General features: G+C 45.5%; 1 protein-coding gene across 5 annotated transcripts in view; it reads left to right on the top strand.

The window, feature by feature from the left end:
• The window catches only part of LOC138510528 (zinc finger protein 25-like), an 887,940-nt gene that overhangs the window by 688,937 nt on the left and 177,809 nt on the right, over positions 1–21,194 (top strand). For 4 of the 5 annotated variants that reach the window (XM_069626249.1, XM_069626250.1, XM_069626251.1 and 1 more), the window contains exon 8: positions 1,626–1,736. The exons of the other annotated variant lie outside the window; for it this stretch is intronic. In XM_069626249.1, the coding sequence (XP_069482350.1) occupies positions 1,626–1,736 (111 nt within the window). The remainder of the gene's footprint in view (positions 1–1,625; positions 1,737–21,194) is intronic. 5 annotated transcript variants of the gene reach the window in all.

Raw genomic sequence — 21,194 nt, forward strand, 5'->3', positions numbered from 1 at the left:
CACACAAAGGTGCTGACCATTCAAGTCCTTTTGAAGTCAACAGACATGGGAAAGGGGGCAGAGTTAGAGTAGCTCGAAGTGAGAGGTGGGCAGAGAGTTCCACCATTTTAGTTTCTGTTAGGACTCTCTACCACTTCCTCTCCACCCATTTCCTGCAAACAAAGCACTCTGGGTGTGATGTGAAAAGGCAAAGGGCACTTGTTACGATAGCCAGGATTGAACCCCTTACATCAGGCTTTCTATGGATCAATGACATATGACATTTTGCCTTTACACGGAACAGGCACACCCTTTTCTTTTAGTCATCTCTGGACTCTCGGAAGAACAAAACAAATTCTCTGGACCTCTGTTTGTGATGCAGTCTACCCCCAAAGTCTTCTGCCAAGGAGGTGAAGGTAAAAGGCATTTAAGGCAGAGGAGAGAGCTTTGTCCCCAAACCATCTCCTTGGAGTGGGACTGCAGAACAGGACGACTCACCATACTCTCGACCCCAGGATTGGGACCACAATCCAGCTGGAATCCTGTTTAGTCACCTCGAGACATGTTCGAGACTGATCGGCCTGGCTCAATGCACTCTAAGCCACTACAGGATCAACAGTGCTGCTTTTAGCCCCTTTACTGTACCTTGGTTTCAAAGATTCAAAGACCTATCATTGAACACTGACAATTTTCCCAATCTATTGCCTGAACACCTCTGCTCCTAAACCCAGACTGCCCTTTCACAAAAGTCTGCATTTTTGATGATTCTTTGACAGGGGTAGGATTTTTCTATTGCTTTCTATATAATTTGTTTGCCTTTTATTGTTTGCTTAAAAGTCTCTATTTTTATAAAATCTTAATTTTTACATTATTTTATTTTAGAACCATTGTACTTAGGTTGTTTGGGTTGCTACTTGTATTGGATCACAACCCTCCTGAAGAGTATAGCCTGGCCTCCGACCACGTTACCACAAAAGGTGAAAGGGGTATACAAATCGGGCTTTGTCTGATTCACCTTCATGATCGGATCCCTGCTGGTTTAGTAGTTGTGTAGGGCTGAATACGCTGTTTAGCCACTACTCATTCCTGTACTCTTGTGGAGCATTCGTACTATCATCCCAAAACCTTCCAATGCAAACCTTTTGATTTGTTTGCTTTTCTATTTTGAAGCAAATACCATTATTTTAAATGTGTCTTGTTGATAATTAGGATATTGATCTTACAGTTCTCCACTGTGCATATCATCTATTGCAGCACCCTAGGTGTTGTTTCCTGGTGCAGCGAAGCATCATCGTACGTGAATAATGGTATTGGTAGATTCCCTTTAAGATTATAAATTGTTATTTCTAAACTGCTTCAATCCCAGAGGAGACTACTTAGTCTGACTTTAAATCAATAGGAAAAACATCGGTGGCATTACCTATTTAAAAGCCACTCAGCAGAGTCAAATAACTTAATGCAAATCACAAAGTATTGTGGTTAATCTGAGGGGTGATGAATTTTCCACACTATAGAGATTCTTAGGTTCTGTTTTCTGCTTTTATGGAACAGTATTGTGGTTAATCAGATGTGGTTAATCAGAGGGGTGATGCATTTTCCACACTATAGAGATTCTTAAGGTTCTGTTTTCTGCTTTTATGGACTAGATCACACCATTGACAGTTTTGATAGCCTACATAAGATAAAAAGTGATGAGAAACTATCCCTAAAGGATTGTCGGGAAGCAGAAGCAAGTAGCAAGGCTGGGCTAAATACAGGTGAGTAATCCATATGTAATATGTATACTAATACAAACTAATTGTGCTCCTTTCTTATAAGCATGTTTTATTTACAAAAACTTTTAAATGTTTGATATCAAAACATTAGTTAGAATCTGGTCATCTCTAAATTAAAAAGTACTATCTATTGACTTATTAAACTAGATGTCTGTCTAAAGCAAAAGAGTGTACCGTTCTGTGTCCAAAAACCTATTTCGAATGGATCGTGTCCTCCCACATATTCCTCATCTTTTGATATTTCCTTTTCAGCTTCAGCTGCTTTGGTAAAAGTTTTCCTCGACAGAGGGTGCTGTGCACTGGTCCGTTCAACTCGATGTCCCTTGAGGGCCGACGTCATCACCAGTATATGTAGCCTGCACAGCGCCCGTTGGCTTCAGTTCTGTTTTTTCGATGCAGTTTTCACTTTGAGAGAATTACGGCACGTTTAGGTTCTTCGAATTTAAATCCAAAAATGTCTTCACTGTGTGCTCCTTCAACGCCTAAGACGGGTTTAAAACAATGTCAAGGCTGTGGGGCAAAAATGTTGATTACCAATCCCCATCGCGTATGCCTATGGTGCCTGGACATGGAGCACCGCACAACGGGGTGTGATTCCTTTCAGGCAATGACCGATAAGGCTCAAAGGGAGTGTAAAGGTAAATAAGTGGTGAGTAGGACCCCTTCAAAATCTTTTGCAAGTCTTTCAAAAAAACGGTAATCTGACAAGTTGATAGATTCTCCTCAATGGTAGGGATCCAAAAAAGATCTCCATCCAGGAGTCGGATCACGTCATCAAAGAAGGCAAAGAAGAGACGTTATAGATCTCCTTCAGCCTCGAGTGATTCCTCACCTGAGAGGATCACATGCCGACCATATCCTGCACTCTGGCTCAGTGGGAAGAGTTTCGGAGAGAGAGGCTAAAAATGTTTGAGAGGGAGTCCCTGACCCCCTTGAAGAAAGAGAAGAGAAAACATGCCCTGGCTTCTCTGCATAAAGACGACAAAGGGAAGTTGAAGGCGAAATCCTGTGCACTCTCGAGCCAGGGACGCAGACCAGAATTTCATCGGGAGCCATCAAGGACTTGACCTGATAATTGTCGAGAGCTTCGACAAGTCGAGAATCCAGACCTTCAAAGGCGTTATCAATAAAAAAGAGTTTGACAACTTCGACACTAACATGTGTCGAGATCATCAACGCCAATATCGAAAACTTAATTGGCCTCAAAGTCGTCGACGGCAGGTTCGAAGCCATCAAAGCTGCCAAGGGCACAAAAGAAGGCTTATACGCATTTGCCAAAGAAGGATATCTTTAAGGCATTATCCGCAATTTATGAATAACATGAGCCTTCTGATGACAACACTCCTCCTTTTGGCTTACAGTATGGTACTCCAAATGTCCCAGGAGCCCTAGTATCCAAGGAGTCCAGAATTAAAGATTTGTATGACAACCTGCAGACAGCTGGTGGTGTCAATACATCACCTGAGATGGAATTTGGAAAACTAGACCTTTCTGATCAAGCTGATGCCTCATATAGGCAATTAATGAGCAAGGTAGTGAGTTTTTAGGATGGAGCAGGCCTGCTCCCCCATTCGAGAAAGATAATTTAACAGACATCCTGGCCCACGGTCCGCAGAAAGTTCCCATCTTGCCCTTTCATATTGCTCTGCAAAAAAAGGATATTTCAAATTGGGAAACTCCAGAGACTACTGCTGCAGTTAGCAAAAATGTCTCCAAGAAAGATAGGCCATCCATCAGCGACCCTGAATATTTGTCCAAGCATCCTACACCAGAAAGGCTGGTAGTCTAGGTGGCAACGTCCACTAAACAGTCGTCATACCCCACTATTCCACCGGACAGGGATGACAAGCGCATGGACGCTTGGGTGCAGAATATCTTCTCTGCAGGGAGCATGGCTCTAAAGTCTGCCAATGCCTCTTGTGCATTGTCAAAACTCACCTTCACCCTGTGGGACTGTGTAGCAATGGTGGCTGACCCCAGCCATGAAGGGGAGGAAAGAGACGGCTTCCTAGCTATCATTAAAGATTAAGAGTAAGGATTCTAGAACTGTCAGCTCCAGAGATGGCAGCTTGAGAGCTGTTCTCCTGTGCCTTGTAACTAAAGACTCCCTCTGTCAATACAATGTCTGACACAAATGTTGTCGCGACATCCCAACCAGCAAAGAGGCAAAAGGGTGGCAAAGATACATCTGAAAGAAGAGAAGGCACACTGCTACACCTCTTAACCATGGTGACTCTTGATATAGCTGAAATCAAGACCAAGTTGTTTAATACTGAGGAAAGGTATGTATAATTGACCTCCGAGATAGACACGGCGGAGACGCACCTAACATCAGTGGATCAAAAGGTCCTGAGGATGGCTGATCAGATAAGAGATCTTCAAACCCAAAATGAAAAGTTAACTCTGAAGTTCTCTGAACAGGAACATTTCCCAAGAAGGAACAACATCAGGATTGCTGGCTTTCCTGAAAATGTGGAGAGGGGGAACCCATGGACTTCCTGCAAAAGGCACTGTTCTCTATACTCAAGCTGGATCCAAAAATGGTACTGAATATGGAAAGGGTGCATAGAAGCCTAGGGCCAAAACCTGCACTAGGCCAAAGACATAGACATTGATTCCCCATAAAAGAAATGATTTTGAAAAGGGCTCGTGAAATTGGGGACATCTCCTGGAATGGCCACAAGATTATGGTGACTAAAGCAAGGATGCCCTTGAAAGGAGAAAATCTTTTGGCATGGCAAAGGAAAGGGCAAGGTGCAAAAAGCTGAAATATTATATGGTATATCTGGCTATATTTCACATGGTTTTGGATGGGCAGTTACATTCACTGACCACAGGAGTGCAGAGGCCTTTTTCTTTTGTTTTTAAACAGTATTTCATTGATTTTGTTACCATCATAAGAATAGCACCAAACACAGGAATACAGCTCAAAAGAATCAACAAAGGAGAAAAAAGAAAAAAGTGCAAATTGCCTGATTTTTAAAGCTATATGAGCTTTTCTAACGAGGCAAACTCGGAATGCAAACATGAACCAAACATTTCCAAAATGGCTGACCCCCTAGTCCGGTAACTTAAGATCCCCTTCCGCCCCATCCCCTACACATTTGGGTAAAAACATGAATAATTTAGACCAACTTTTCTTCATTTCAGTACATTTCAACATTGTCCAACCTTGTAACCGAACATTTTCCCTGCTCACCAGCCTTTCAGGGCTGATCAAGTACAGTGACTATTATGGCTATGCTATCATTGTTGGGAACCCTCACTCCAACTTCTACACTGCTTGATTAATACGTCTATGTGTGCAGCATAATATTCAAGGAAAAGAAGCCAGATTGCATCTATATGGGGGTGCGTCTCCAGGAGGGCAGCTGTAATGCTTTCCATTTGGTGAATCTTGTTCAGCCATTCCCCTTTTGTTGATAGCTTGCTACTTTTCAATCTGACTGTCAGACACACTCTGGCTGCTAGCAACAGGTTCCTGGGCATGTGTGAAAGGGCTGTGTTTGTTCCCTCACTGTCCGTCTCTATTCAAAACAATATTAATAATGGGGACAGGCTTCTATCGATACCGTCTATGGCCTGTATCCAGCCCAGGATTTCTTTCCAGTACGTCTGCACACTCGCACAACTCCACCACTGATGCCCAGTAATCGCTAACTTTAGAGCAACTCCTGCAACAATACAGCACCACCCCAGGGTACATTTCCGCTAGCCTATACGGAGTCAGGTGCCACCTCATTAGCAGCCTCCCATTGTGCATCTTATATTGCATGGATATTGATGCATTCCAAACTGCCCTATATATCTCTGCCCATGTGTCTAGGGAATCTTGCAGCCCCAACTCTCTCTCCCATTTGGTTTGGGTGCTTGGTTGTATCAGATGGCCTCTAGAAATCAATGCGGTGTACAATTGAACTACCATCCCTCTAGAGTCTCGGCGATTGCTCAAAATGCGCTCAAAGGCAGTGAGCAACCTTCAGAGATAATCGCCCCATCGCGGGTCCGGCAATACACTCCTTAAATGCAAATAGTGAACAGGCGATATGGTAACCCCTTGTTGTGCTTCTTCTAGCTCTACTTTTGATATATATGTACTATCTTTCCACATCTGCCCCGCTCTAACCAGGCCTCCCTCGTATTGGAGCTGAAACCAGTTTGGGCCTGCTAGCAGATCTCTGATGGGGGAGCCCATATTGAACTAAGTGGGGATAGCCTGGACCTAACTCCCTTCATAGGGTGTGGGGGGCGCCAATGTGACCACAATACTGCCAAGACTAGGTGTTCATGAATTCTACGCTGCATGCTTCTGCTGGGGACCCACAACCACTCGGCCAGAGTTACCGGCGCAAATAGCTAATTTTCAAGGCCGACCCACTGCTCTGCAGAGGCCTTTTTGACTGATTTAGAGCATGAACATGAGCCCATGGAGTAAAGTGCGGGTGCAGCACAGAGGAGCATACAAGTAAAGAAGAAAAGATTTAAGCAGTTCACATCTGGATCTCCAAATGGATACTGGTTTTACTTGGTGACCTATGCAATTTTTCTTTTTGATTTGTGTGCTTTATGGCAAAATTGATGCTTATTGTTCAAAAATATTTTGATTTTTACACATTGTTTGTGCCCGCGTTACCGTTGGGGCGGTTATCTGTTGTTTTCTTTCGTTTCTTGGCTCACAGACACACGTGCACAGGCCTTTGAGTAAGGCACCTTGCGACCAGGAAACCATGTGACTGAGGTTAATATCACAGAAGAATCATGCGTGATGCATATGTTTAATAAGTTGCTTGCCAGTAGTGATCCAGGTGAGCCCAGTTGGTTGTGGGTGAGAGGCTTATTTGTCCCAATCTGTTGCTTAATGGTTAAGCAAGGAAAGATTCTGCATATGGAATTTCGTTATAAGGGATGATTGGAGTCTCCTGCCCCAAAGTGTCCACTGACATGGGTTGTGGTAATCCAAGCGGAAACAAAGAAGTCATTTGTAAGGTAATTCAGTGGAGGTTGCGGTTACTCCCTCGCGTGCAGCACTTAAACTGTACTCGCAGTGTGGCAAGTCAAAGGCTGGAAATGCTTGACACTGGCCTTTACAAATTCCCGCTGTTTCTGTCGCTGACTGTGCGTGTGATACAAACCCCTGCTATTGCTTACGCTGACTGTGCATGTGATGACTTTTACTTGATGTGCTTATTCTACCTACGGCAAACTCAGGCAAATACGTATTGCAGCGTCGAGGCTGACATTATAGTACAGCTTGGGTGTGGCGCTATACATCGGATAAGGAGGTGCAATTGGATATATAAACATGAAAACAAAGACACTGAACAAAAATGAGGCACATATGATTCAAATAGAATGCACAATGGCAAGAGCGTCTATAGCATATTCTGGTCAGATCTTCACACTGGACAAGCAGTTATAGGAGAGAAATGGGTTTTCAGTTGTTACTTGGATCAAAACATTATTGCCTGTTAATTAACATTTGTCCTTATAGTGCTTTGTATACTTTACTTGAAGATCACACACTTGTTCAATGCTGTTTCTTCTTCTATTTTGTGCTATTCTTTGTCAACTATGCGTTCAAAGTAACCTTGTTAATAACTTAATGGGATGTCATGCTATGCACTGGGCCAAATGACTTTTTGTTCTATTGTTTATCGGGGGGTGTCTAATGTAATAGCTGTACTACTGTTTAATAGTGCATGTGATTCTGGAAGGATGGTTCAGAACAATTGGGGTTATGTAAATATCAGCTTTGTGTGTCAACCTACATTGTTGTGGGTTGTTTCATTGAGAAGGCTTATTGTCTATTTGTGCTATGTGTGTTGTTTGTTAATGTTGTGTCGGGGGGATTGCATGTGTAGGATATGTGTTCTCACTGATCTGTCAGCTTGCAAAATGGACAATGTGCTTTCAACCTAAATGCCTATGTACAACAGTAGCTACTGTGCTCATAGTTCTTGGCAGTTACATTGCTTACTAAAAACAAGATAGAGGTGGTTCGCTCAGATGGATAGACGGACACTCTGCACATGGAAAGTTAAGAGGCTGAATTGCCAACAAAAAAAGAAAATGTCACGAATATGGTGGGCAAGAGCCGATATTGCCTTTTTGCAGGTGACTCACATGCTGAATGAGTCAGAAAGTATTTTAAATAATGCAAGATACACGAAGATGTTTTTGAACTGTTATACCTCAAGATCTAGAGGGGTGGGGATCTTGTTTCGCAAAGGATTGGGAATATCGGTGGAGAAAGTCGCAATATATGATGAGGGCACGGTCATCCTTGCTGTTGTGTGTTATGAGGGCAGCATATTCACGATTGGGTCTCTATACAGACCATGTTCAGCGAGTGGAACGTTTTCGCTCCTCTTTCCTCGTTGTGTGACACGCATGGAGAGTGCATTATTTCTGGGGGTAATTTTGATTGTGTTCTGGATTATAAATTAGACCGCTTAGCGACTTGAAGATATTCTGAGAAGGGTGTTGGCAAAGAGTTTGGTAGACTGTTGCATAAGTTTGACTTAGTGCGCGCTTGATGAAATCTGAACCCTGGGGGGAGAGAATACACAATTTTCTTTTTACCTGTACATGAGTCTTATGCGAAAATTGATTATTTTATTACTTCTGATAGGATCATTGAGAAGATTGATAGAGTACAAATAGGGGACTATCAGATCCTTCAATGATTAAGCTAGAGCTGAACATAGGTGGTTCTGGGATGTCCTTCACCAGATGACGACTAAAGTCCTTTATATTAGAAGATCAGGAAGCCTTAAAACATATGGGCCCTCATTAGGACCTTGGCGGAGGACCATGGCGCTATTAGCACCATGGTCCATGGCGCTAAGCTGCCAACTCCGCCATGGGGGTTGGCGGACTTACCGCCCCATTCCGAGGTTGGCGGGGCGGTAAGTCCCCAATCCCCATTTACCCTTCCCCATTCCCATTTCTGGCCCCATAGGGCATAATGGGAGTGGGGAAGCCGTTAATTACGCCACCGTAAATTACGGTGGCGTAATTAACAACAAGGTCCCTTAGCGCCATGGATTTTAACGCCTGCTAAAAGCAGGCGTTAAAATCACCATGGCGCTAAGGGAACTCGTACTCGGGCGGTAAGGGGCGCCATGGTTTACGCCGGCGTAAACCCCTTACCGCCTGGGTCCTAATGAGGCCCATGGAGAGTTTGATAAAAATTCTTCTTTGAGGAAAACATAGGCTCTGCAGACTTGCTGGTGTTATGGGACAGATTTAAGGCGACTGTGCGTGGGGAACTAATGAATATGACTTCGAGTGGATTGTGTTCTCCAACGTATTCCTCATCTTAGATGTATTCCATCCAGCTTTGCTGCTCTTTGGAAAAAAATTTCAGCAGAGGGCGCTGTGCATCGATGTTGTCGAGTCGATGGTCCCTCGAAGGCCTCCGTCGAGGGTGACGTCATTGGGTGTATAAGTAGCACGCGCAGCGCCCATTGGCCTCAGTTCCGTTTTTCCGCAGTACGTTGCTTCGGACGTTCGGCGCGCCTCGAGTTCTGTCAGGAAATATAATATTACGAGAAGTAATTATGTCCTCGTCATCGACGCCGACCACGACCCCGAGATCGGGTTTTAAGAAATGCAAGTCGTGCGGCTCAAAAATGTCGATCACGGACCCGCACCGCGAGTGTTTGTAGTGTCTCGGGGAAGACCATGACATGTTCGAAGTGTCGTGCGATGACGGGAAAGGCCTTGCGAGAAAGGAGAGGAAAGCTACAGGTAGGTCGGAAGGATCGGAAAGCCTCTAGCGTCGAATCGAGACCCCATGGGGAAAAATCTCCTCGACGCGAAAGGCATAGATCCAGATCTCGAAGCGATTCTCATCGCTCGTCGTCTTCGTCGAAAAAGTCGAAGAAACGACGCCATAGATCTCCCTCCACCTCGTCGTCAGACGAGTCTCCGAAAATGAAATGCCCCACAAAACATTCGTCTTCCGAAGAGTGGGAAGCATTAAGGGTCAAAATGATGGAGGTGTTTGAGAAAGCAAAGCCTCGGTCAGCGCCTTCTTCGGAAGCCGGCCAAGAGCGTCATCGCTCCGACACTCGCGCGCTCTCGAGCCCGGGTGATCATAAAAGGAAGGATAGGGACCCTTCGAGGACGCCGAGCGAAAAACGCTCGAATCGAGTCGACCGTTCGAGGTCACCTACGCCGTCTGAGACCTTTCACACCTCGAAGGAGAAACTGTCGAAGGCCGCCTCGACGCCCACGATGTCATCGACGCCTTTATCAACGTCGATGCCGAAACCCTCGGTGCCAAAGGCTCCAACCAAGCCAGGGCAGCCAGAAAAAGAGAAGGAAAAAGTTAGAAAAACATGTAATTCCTTCAGAGCCTGGTACTACAGCTCTTCCTCCTCCTCTCACAGAGAAGGTTTTCAAGCCTCTCCCTTGACCTCAATTTTTGAGGAACAGAGATCGGAGGAGGAAAATGTACCTTTTGCATTGGAGTATGGCACCCCAAATGTTTGATCTCAGAGGAAAGCAGAATGAGGGATTTGGTGGAGTCTTTGCACAATGCAAGTGTCATTGACACCTCTCCTGAGAATGACTTCGGTAGACCAGATCCAGTAGAGCATGCCAGTCCATCATACCGTCAGTTAATGACCAAGGTGGTAGATTACTTGGGATGGGCTAGACCACCAGCACAATTCGTCCAGGATGATTTAACAGACATATTGGACCACGGTCCCACTGAAGACCCAGTACTACCTTTTCATGTAGCCTTACAAAACAGGGTGGCCAAGAATTGGGAAACTCCGCATTCTATTCATCCGGTAAATAAATCCCTTGCATCAAAATACCGCCCAGCCAGAAGCGACCCCGGCTATCTGTCAAAACATCCAACTCCCAAGAGTTTGGTCATACAGGCAGCCACAGCTTCCAACAAACTTGCGTACCCGTCTATCCCTCCAGACAGGGACGATAAGCGTGTGGATGGTTGGGCACGGAAGGTATTTTCAGCCGGGAGCATGGCATTAAAATCTGCCAACTCCACATGTGCCTTGGCAAAATTTTCGTACACTCTATGGAAGTGCATTGCAATGGCGGCAGAGCACATACCAGAAGGAGAAAAAAGGGAAGGTTTCCTAGCCATCGTTAGAGATGGAAAGGAGGCTATGCAGGAATCCCTTCAATCTGGATTGGACACTGAAGATAGTGTAAGCAGGTCCATGGGCACAAGCTCGGTAATGCGCAGGGTTGCGTGGTTACGGAAGTCGGGTTTTGCACCGGACGTACAGAACCGCCTCCTGAACATGCCCTTTGACGGGTCTCACCTTTTTGGCAACAAGGCTGACAAGAGCCTTGAGAGGTTGCAGTCCTCAAAAGCAGCTGCAAAATCCTTAGGAGCTGCTATTAGGCAACCTCAGCCTTTTTGCGCGCAAGGGCAATCATGGAGGGGACGATCCTATCGTTATTACACCTCATATGGGAAGATGAGAGGAATGGCCAGTCAAAGGGGCCAAAGAAAGGCTACTTGTGGTGGACGAGGAAAATGTGCTAAGCCAGCTCCAGCTGCAGCCTCTTTGCCATCAGCAGCTGCAACATCCGCCACAAAACCACTTTGAGGACTTGCACCACAAAACACCTGTAGGAGGCAGGCTGTCGCAGCATCTGCAAGAATGGCGAGCCATTACTTCAGATGTTTGGGCTCTAGAAATAATAGCCCAAGGCTATTGCCTTCCTTTTCTAAAGCAACCTCAAAGCAATCCACCAGGGAGACAACCGTTGAAACTTTCAAACCCGCTCCTACAGCAGGAAGTTCTAACCCTGCTGGAGAAAGGTGCTATAGAACCAGTACCTGCAGCGGAGAGGAACAAGGGTTGGTACTCCCCGTATTTTTTGATCCCCAAAAAGGACAGAGGACTGAGACCCATCTTGGACTTAAGAAACTTGAACAAGTTCCTCAGGAAGGACAAGTTCAAGATGGTTACCCTTTCTCCGATCCTTCAGGCCCTTCAACTCCAGTACTGGTTGGTGTCATTGGACCTCCAGGATGCTTATTTTCATGTGCCGATTCATCTCAAACACAGAAAATACCTGAGGTTCGTAGTTGGCGACTCACACTATCAGTTTCGAGTCCTGCCATTCGGGTTGACCTCTGCCCGAGGGTCTTCACCAAGTTAATGGTAGTGGTGGCAGCGCACCTCAGGAGAGGGGCGATTCATGTCTACCCCTACCTGGACGATTGGTTGATCAGAGCGCGCTCTGCCGAGCAAGTACTGGATCATCTGAAAGTCACCTGCCACTTCCTCCACAGACTGGGCTTCTCCCTCAATTTCAAGAAGTCACAGATGACACCTTCCCAACAGCTTCAGTACATATGAGCTGTATTAGACACGTCCTTGGGAAAGAGCTCGCCTCCCAAGTCGAGGGCTCAAGACATTCTTCAGATGGTTTCCAAATTCCAAAATGCCCAAAATCTCCAGGCTTACGACTTTTTAAGGTTGCTCGGCCTCATGGCATCCTGCATTTTTCTGGTGCCAGAGGCACGCTTGAGGATGAGATCCCTTCAATGGGCCCTAAAGACTCAGTGGTCCCAGTTCTCGGGTCAAATGACAATCTTCTTCAGATTCCGAACAAGGTCAGACAAGACCTTTTATGGTGGACCTGTACAGAGAACATTCTAAAAGGAGAACCCTTTTGGCAACCATGGCCGGAGATCACAGTAGTGACAGACGCCTCACTCCTGGGGTGGGGAGCTCATGCCAACGATTTGACAATCAGCCGTCGTTGGTCTCCATCAGAGTCCAAACTACATATCAACCTTTTAGAGCTGAGGGCAATCAGACTAGCACTGAAGGCCTTCCTGCCATCTGTCAGGGGAAAGAATGTCCTGATAATGACGGACAACACAGTGGCCATGCACTACCTAAACAAAAGAGGAGGCGTGGGGTCACTACCCCTGCGCAGAGAGGCAATGCAGCTCTGATATTGGGCGATTCAGGAGGGAATCTCTTTAACAGCAATTCATCTAGCCGGGGAAGAGAATATGACGGCAGATGCTCTGAGCAGGCAGAGCACGGTATCCCACGAATGGGAACTGGCTCAGGAAGTCATTCAAGAGATCTTCGCCCTTTGGGGAACCCCTCAAGTAGACCTGTTTGCAACCGGAATCAACCGAAAATGCGAAAGGTATTGCTCAAGGGAATCTCCCCCGAGAGGAGCCCTGGGGGACGCGTTCGTGGTGGAGTGGAATTTCCCACTATTGTATGCGTTCCCTCCGATTCCCGTCATTCCTCAGGTCATCAGGAGGCTGAGAAGGTTCGGAGCCTCATGATCCTAATTGCCCCGGATTGGGCCAGGAGAACGTGGTACCCGGACCTTCTGGACATGTCCATCTGTCCTCCAGTACGTCTTCCTCAGAGAGAGAACCTTCTCTCTCAAATGGAAGGTCAGGTTCTCCATCCAGAGGTCAAAACGCTCAAGCTTCATGCTTGGTATCTGAAAGGCTGAGATACAGGGATTGGAACCTTCCAGATGACGTTATGGAGGTGTTGCTTTCGGCAAGAAGCCAGCAACAAAGTCTCTATACTGTTGCCGTTGGAAAAGGTTTTGCAACTGATGCAGAGAAAAGAATGTCGATCCTTTTCTGTGTTCTATTCCGGAAGTATTATCTTTCCTTCTGACCCTAGCACAAAGAGGTCTGAATATCGGAACAATAAAAGGTTACCTTGCAGCGCTTTCCATCTTCAAGCGCTCATCGGAAGAATGCTCCTCCTTCAAAATTCCTTGGATAACACAATTCATAAAAGGTCTCACTAATGTGTTTCCTCCTCACCCTTTTCAAGTACCGATTTGGGATCTAAATTTGGTATTAAAATTCTTAATGCGTGCCCCTTTTGAGCCTATGCACACGTGTCCATTAAGATTATTAACATGGAAAACAGCCTTTTTAGTTGCTCTAACATCATCAAGAAGAGTGAGCGAATTGCAGGCACTATCCTCTGGGCCACCCTATACTGTGTTCCATAAGGACAGAGTTGTGTTGAGGGTTAAACCATCATTTTTACCGAAGGTAATATCTGATTTTCATTTAAATCAGAAAATAGTTTTACCCTCATTCTATCCTCCACCTCATCCTTCTAAGGAGGAAGTAAGACTACACAGACTGGACCCTAAAAGAGCTTTAAGCTTTTACATATCTAGGCTTTCTAGACTTAGAGTGGACAACCAGTTGTTTATAGGCTACACTGGAAGAAAACTGGGTCAATCAGTAACAAAACAAACAATTTCACGCTGGATCGTGCTTTGCATTTCAGAATGCTACAGACAAGCACAAAAAGACCCACCAGAAGGGTTAAGAGCTCATTCCACCAGAGGCATAGCCTCTTCCACGGCCCTTCAAAGAGGTGTCCCTATAAGGTCCATTTGCGAAGCAGCAACTTGGTCTTCGCTTCACACCTTCTCAAAATTCTATAACCTGGATGCTTCCCAGTCTAGGGAATTAACTTTTGGAAAAGCAGTGCTTTATTCTGCCATCTAAAGGCATTAAAAAAAAAAAAAAAAAATCTGACCCCTCCTCCAGAGGAACTATGCAAAATACTGCTTTGGGAGCCTATCTAAGATGAGGAATACATTGGAGGACACAATCCACTCGAAGGACAAGTTACTTCTTACCTGGTAACGTTCTTTCGATTGGATGTTCCTCCAATGTATTCCTCATCGCCCTCCCAACCTACCCCTCTGTAGATTTTTTCCGGGTTATTGCCATCTCAGATCTTGCCAGGCTGATACCTGTCTGCCGGCACAATCTACAAAAACAGTACAAGATCAGATACAAAAGAGGGGAAAAACAGAACTGAGGCAACGGGCGCCGCGCGTGCTACTTATACACCCGATGACGTCACCCTCGACGGAGGCCTTCGAGGGACCATCGACTCGACGACATCGACGCACGGCGCCCTCTGCCGAAATGTTTTTCCGAAGAGCAGCAAAGCTGGATGGAATACATCTAAGATGAGGAATACGTTGGAGGAACATCCAATCGAAAGAACGTTACCAGGTAAGAAGTAACTTGTTCGTCTAGTGCAAGAAAGTCAGGTTTAAGCGATTTGAAACATTTGATGTTGCAACGCACAAACCAGGCAATAAGGAATTTGGAGGATAAGATACAAATGGACAGGGTGAAGTAGGCACTAAAATGAGAGATGGATATACAAGCAGAGAAGGGGATATTTTATATGAGACAGAAATACTGAGAGGTGGAGATAAAGGTATACGTCTCAAGGCTAACAAGCTTAAAGTCATGATTGAAAGGTCGTATGTTCATAGGGTGGAAGATGGTCATGGGGGTGTAGTAGTTAGAAGGGCAGAAATGTGTGAGTGCTTTCGCAGCTTCTACGAGTCCTTATATACTGAAACCATTTCCCCATCAGATTCTGACTGTGAGGGTTTTTTCAATAAAATTTAAACCCCAAAATTGACTGCCGACAATGCAGCAGCTTTGGATTAGCAGATTAGCGAGGAAGAGATTTTACTTGCCATCAACCAGCTGAATATAGGTAAATCTCCTGGCTTTGAGGGACTGACGGTTGAGTTCTATAGAGCTTGCGGCCCCTATTTTACACCAATCTTACGTGAGCTATATCATTACTTCTTGGCAGAGGGAATATTGTGTCAATCTATGAGGGAGGCAATAACACATTAATCCCACAAGCAGGCAAAAATAATTAGAAATGTAGTAATTATAGGCTGATTGTATTGCTCAATGTAGATGTCAAGATTATTACCATGGTATTAACCAATAGAGTGGATAAATGTCTAGTGCACGAATCCCAGGTTGGGCTCATGCGAGAGAGGCATGGTTATGATAAGGTTAGGACCTTTCTAAACATCATGAGGCTCCCAAACAATGAGGTGGAAAAGATGCTGCTGATTTTTATGGATGCATAAAAAGCATTTGATCAGGTTAATTGGAAATGTTTAGATTTTGCATTGAATAGAAAGGGCTTTGGGCTACATTTTTTAAATCAATTAGTGCTTTGCACTTGTCAATTGGTGCAAGGTTTTGTGTTAATGGAGAACTCCCGACTTCCTTTCAGTTATCAAGTGGCACCAGGCAGGGATGCCCACTTTCTCCATTCCTTTTCAACTTGGCACTAGAGCCTTTGGTGGCTTATATTAGACAAGAACCAAGTCTTCAGGGTCTACGGGTAAGTGGAGATGAACTGACGGTTTTATGTTACGCTGACGACATGACCGTGATATTGGCAAACCCGAATGAGGGGGTGAGACCGGTTAAAGGAAATGTTTGAGGAGGTTGGTCTTTGGTCAGGTCATTAGATCAACTGGGGCAAAGCAGTAATGTATCCAATTGGATCGCTTTGTTCATGAGGGAATCTGGTTTCGTGTAATTGCTTTTGGGCAGAGACAAGTTTAAGATGTTGGGAAAATGGTTCGGGGCAGGTACAAGCCGTGGTAGATGCTCGGCCAGCCGCGAAATACAATTACTAGATGTCCCTGGGTGTGGGTGGCTCTGCGCACATTACGCAGGCAGTGCCGGCATAAAGACTGCCGCTCCGCCCGTGCAAGGTGCAGATTATTAATGATTTTCGGCATGGGGCGGAGGCGGCTGGAGGTACGACGACACCAGCTGAAGACTGGTGCCGGAACCGGGGAAGCAGTGTGAAGGATCCGGGCTATGCGGCAGTGACAGTGCTAGCTCTGGTGAATTGACAGTGTACTCTACAGCGTCCGGGTGGCCTCACGGGGCACCCGAACTTCAGTTAAGTTTGTGCTGTATTTACTATGTGCTTGATTTCAAAGGTGTTTAATCCGGGGCACGTGCAGCCACTGCTCTTCAAGGTCGGCTCTCATGATATTCTATTTTTGCGCAAACTTGTGAAAGGACAGTGTTTTGGGGTACTCAAGCGCTCTGAATTGCACTGAGCAAATGTGTGGAGTGAACGTCACACACTGTCAAGACTACTGGAGCAACATAGTGGAATGTTTTCTGTCGCTTGCTTCATGTTCAGTGTTGTGTGTCTTTCATGTTACATTTTGCCTAATAGGGCATGGGTTTTTGTCAATCATGAGGGGAGAAACTCCCTGTTGTTCATTTCATTATGTTGCCATGTTCATTCTGTTGCCTCAATTCCCAATAAGGGGTCCATCCTGTCTAATGTCCTAGTCACTAATGCTTATGTACTAGGTGGTCTGAGAAATGTATGTTGGTAGTTACCTTGGAAGGCAGTAGGTATATTCCAGGCAGATGTGGTTACTACTAGGAGAGGGCAAGTTGATAGGTGGGTATGCATGTGCATCAAGGTGTGTTTTTCCCTTTCTTCCCTCTACCTATCCAACTTTGTTACCCTAACCCTCTTTCCAGTTTCCTTACTTCCCCTTCCCATCCACAACCTCTCCCTAATCCCTCCTTCCCCCATTGGCTGTCACATGGTCACCTGTAATTTCTATCATCAGAAACCTGTGCCAACTACGGTGGGAGGGTCGAACTCATTCCGCTTCTGTGGTTAGGGAGTGGGTGTCGATATCTTTCCCTTCAAGTCTTGACATAATAATCTGCCCCACATACGGGGTTATATTACCACCCAAGCCAAATGAACGCAACCACTCCCCCTTTAGAAGAGGTGTTAACAGCCTTGCAGGAGATTCAGGTGGAATTAGCACACGCTAGGCAGGAAACCACAGTTTTGAAGGCCCGGGTACAGGGTCTAGTGGCACAGAGAACCCCATTACAGTCAGACAGTGCAGTGTCATCCGGATCAGTAGGGCGGACACCTACCGTAATAGTACAGCAGCCAAGTAATGTGCCGTTGGCCTCTCCATAAAGGTTTGCTGGGGACCCACGGAAATACATGACATTCTTGAGAACAGTGTTGATTGCATTTCTTATGTAAACCTGCTGCTTTTGAAAGCATGCAGGCTCGTACTACCTTTGTTATTTTGTATTTGACTGGGGATGCAGCAGCATGGGCCATGCCGCTGGTCCAAAAGGATGATCCCCTGCTATATGATTGGAACTCATTTTTGGCAGAATTTGGGAGTCTGTTTGATCGACGTGAAGTGTCATTAGCGCAGGACAAGGAACTTTTGGCATTACGGCAAGAGGCACGAGATTTGGTTACCTATGTCACTCAGTTTAATCAGCTGGTGATTGAGACGGATTGGCCTGAAACCAAGCAAACAGTGCTCTTTTATCAAGGTTTGCAGGAGAAACTCAAAGACGCAATAGCACAAGAGGAACCTCAACCCACTACTTGCACTACAATGATTGATTTAGTCTTGCGACTAGATCATCGCCTAAATGAACAAAAAGGGGAAAGGAAGAAACCATATGTAGTCCCTTTTGTATGCTTAGACAAGGCTAGAGAGTCCAGGCCATCAGAGGTTGAGCCCATGCAAATTGGGAGTGTAAGGGGGCCTTTGTCTACTGAAGAAAAGGTGAAGAGGAAGGCAAATAATCTGTTTATATTGTAGTCAGTCAGGACATTTTATTCAAACTTGTCCTTACACTCCTCAGCGGGGTACAAGGTCAGACAGAAACAAGATGGAGGCAGGAAAAGGACTGGCTCAACCTTAGGGGAACAGGGGTGTCGGGCCAAATCAAATCCAAGTTCCCAAGTTGGGTGGCAAATACCTTGCAGGAGAAGACCCCCTACTTGTATATTGTGGTGACATTGTTTTTTTCATTAACAAAACAGCTGGTTTCAGCAATGGTGGACTCAGGTTCCATGGGTAACTTTGTAGACATTGCACTAGTAGAACGGTTGGGTCTACCTTTACAGGATAAGCATCAGGCAGAGGGGGTAACATCCGTAGACAGATCTCCATTAACATCAGGCCCTATTACACTTCAGACATAACCATTAAAGGATGGCATGTTCCTGCGGACATGAGGAAATTATTTTTTACCTTATAGCTGCTCCTCAGTTCGGGCTTATTTTGGGTATGCCCTGGTTAGTGAAGCATAATCCTGTGATTAACTGGGCAATACAATAAGTGAATTTGTATTCCCAGCAGTGTAAATTGCATACCCAGTATTGGATGGGACCTGCTAGATTCTTGGCTGAGGGTGCTCAGTTGTCACAAATGATAGGGGCGATGGAAACAGTTCTCCCTCCTCAATACAGGATGTATGCAGATGTATTTGACAAAGGGGGGCTGAGAAATTGCCCCCACACCGGACATATGATTGTGTCATAGAATTGGAGCCAGGTGCTAGGTTGCCTTTTAGTCGGATTTACGCTCTCACTGAGTTTGAGAACAAACATTTAAAGGAATATCTGGATGACATGCTAGAGAGGGGGTTTATACTGCATTCTACCTCACCTGTACCCCACAGCTATTTTTTGTGCCAAAGAAGGAAGGCACATTTAGGACATGCATTGACTATCGAGCCCTGAACAAGGTGATGATTAAGAATCGGTTCCCTTTTGCCTCTAATCTCAGTACTTTTAGATCGTTAAATCAGCCGTAATCTACATGAAATTGGATTTACGTGGGGCTTATCATTTGATTATAGTGAAGGCGCGAGATGAGTGGAAGACCGCTTTTAGAACAAAGTACTGCCTTTTTGAATATCTAGTGATGACATTTGGTTTGTGTAACGCTCCAGAGGCTTTTCAACATTTCATGCAAGAGGTTCTGAGGGAGTTCATTGATATCTTTGTTATAGTATATATAGAGGGCATTTGGATTTATTCAGAATCCAAGGAACAACATGTGGGGCATATGAAGGCAGTATTACAGAGGTTACAGGAGTACCAGCTGTTAGGCAGAATCCTGTGCAGTTCCCTTGGGGAACACTGCAAAAAGATTAAGACCACAGGAGTAAGCAGTAAACCCAATTGGTAGCAGTCTGCACCACCCAGATTTGGTATACACGCATTTCGCCAAACGAAATTTCATCGTGGGACATTTCATCGCCAAACCACTCATCGCCAAAAACCCTTTTTTAAAAAAAAAGATTTTTGGGGGGTGTTTTGTAGGGGTTGGGGTATGATTATTAAACTAGGGGGGGTCTGGGGGGTGGAACCCCCTCAGAAATAAAAATGGCAATGAGTGTTCTGGCGATGAAATGTCCCACGATGAAATTTCGTTCGGCGAAATAACGTAGAGCCCCAGATTTACCTGGTAGCTGTGGCTGAGCAGTCAGACTTCTCTCAAGAAGAGTAGGGCAGTATGTAGAGTATACACAATCGGGCCAAAACACAGTAGAGCAAACAAACACTGACCAGAGCTTTATGTAAAAAGTATATAATTATTCATTTAAAACACACTTTATGGTATATACTAGCACTCTCAATCAAAAGCAAGTTAAAACACAGTCAGGTAAAGTATACACACCTCCCTTAATAGTTATCAGACAAGTCAAGGTTAAAACACTACTATTTGTTAGAACAGATGTGAGCGCTTAACCAAGATGGCACTCTGATAATGTAGTTAAAGGGAGAGAAAAAGGCAGAGCATAAAAATAAAACAGTTCCCAACACTTTTAAGAGTTCACAGCAACGGGAGAAAGGCAGGTTATACTGTAGAGCCAAAGTTCATAGGACAGGCCCACTTTAAATGGAGCAAAGCGAAATGTGCCCATGATCACACGGTTTAAAGTGCACTAAAAGTCTTTGCAGAGTGTTCAAAAGAGGTTAGGGTGATTCAGAAGATATAGTTAGAAGGCCTTGAGCCAACCCAGTTTAGAAGCCAAGGATTTAAGGGTCACCTTTAGCAATCTGTAGAAAGGGGGGCCAGGCAGGACACAGTACCTGAAAGAGAAAGGAAGCTCCAGCGGGGGCAGTTGTTCCTGGCAGTGGTTGAAGTTTGTGGTTACGACCAGGGGAAGAGAAGATCTCGTCGAGGAGGGAACGGGGAGTCCTTGCACTGCACAGGGATGAAACCAGCCGCGGAGTTCCCGATTAAAAGATGCGGTCCTTTTATTTGCGGTCAAAAGTGGTGAGCTTGGCTATCCGCCCGCTGGGGTGCTTGGCACGGGCGATTCGACCAAGAGACGTCTTTGGAAGGCGAAAAGGGTGAACTGGTTGATCCCACCAGCTCAGAGGAAGAAGACTCGTCCAGCAGAAGATCTTCTCTTGTCGGGAAAGTGGTGAGGTAGTTGCAGGAGGGCTTCACCGGTGGTGTCGTTGTTGCAGATGGCTCAGCTTCTTCCCTCTTCGGATTCTTAGGTCCTGTGGCGACTTCTGAAATTCCAGTCCCAAAGGCCCTGCTTTTATGCAGAAAAACCCCCATTCATCAGCATAGCTGTCAATCACACATGCTAAGTGATGAGCCGGGCGGCTCACCACTGGGCCAATCAGAGTAGAGTGCGACTTGGGCTGCTAAGGCAACGCAGTCCAGGGTGCCAATTCCCCCCTCCACCCCTCCTGTGAACCCAGACAGAGTGACACCATTTGGAGGGCTTCTGTGGAGAAGCCCGCCAAAAAGTGGAACAAAGGG

Source organism: Ambystoma mexicanum, chromosome 6p (genome assembly GCF_040938575.1).
Source record: "Ambystoma mexicanum isolate Mex_15411 chromosome 6p, UKY_AmexF1_1, whole genome shotgun sequence".
Classification (NCBI taxonomy): domain Eukaryota; kingdom Metazoa; phylum Chordata; class Amphibia; order Caudata; family Ambystomatidae; genus Ambystoma; species Ambystoma mexicanum.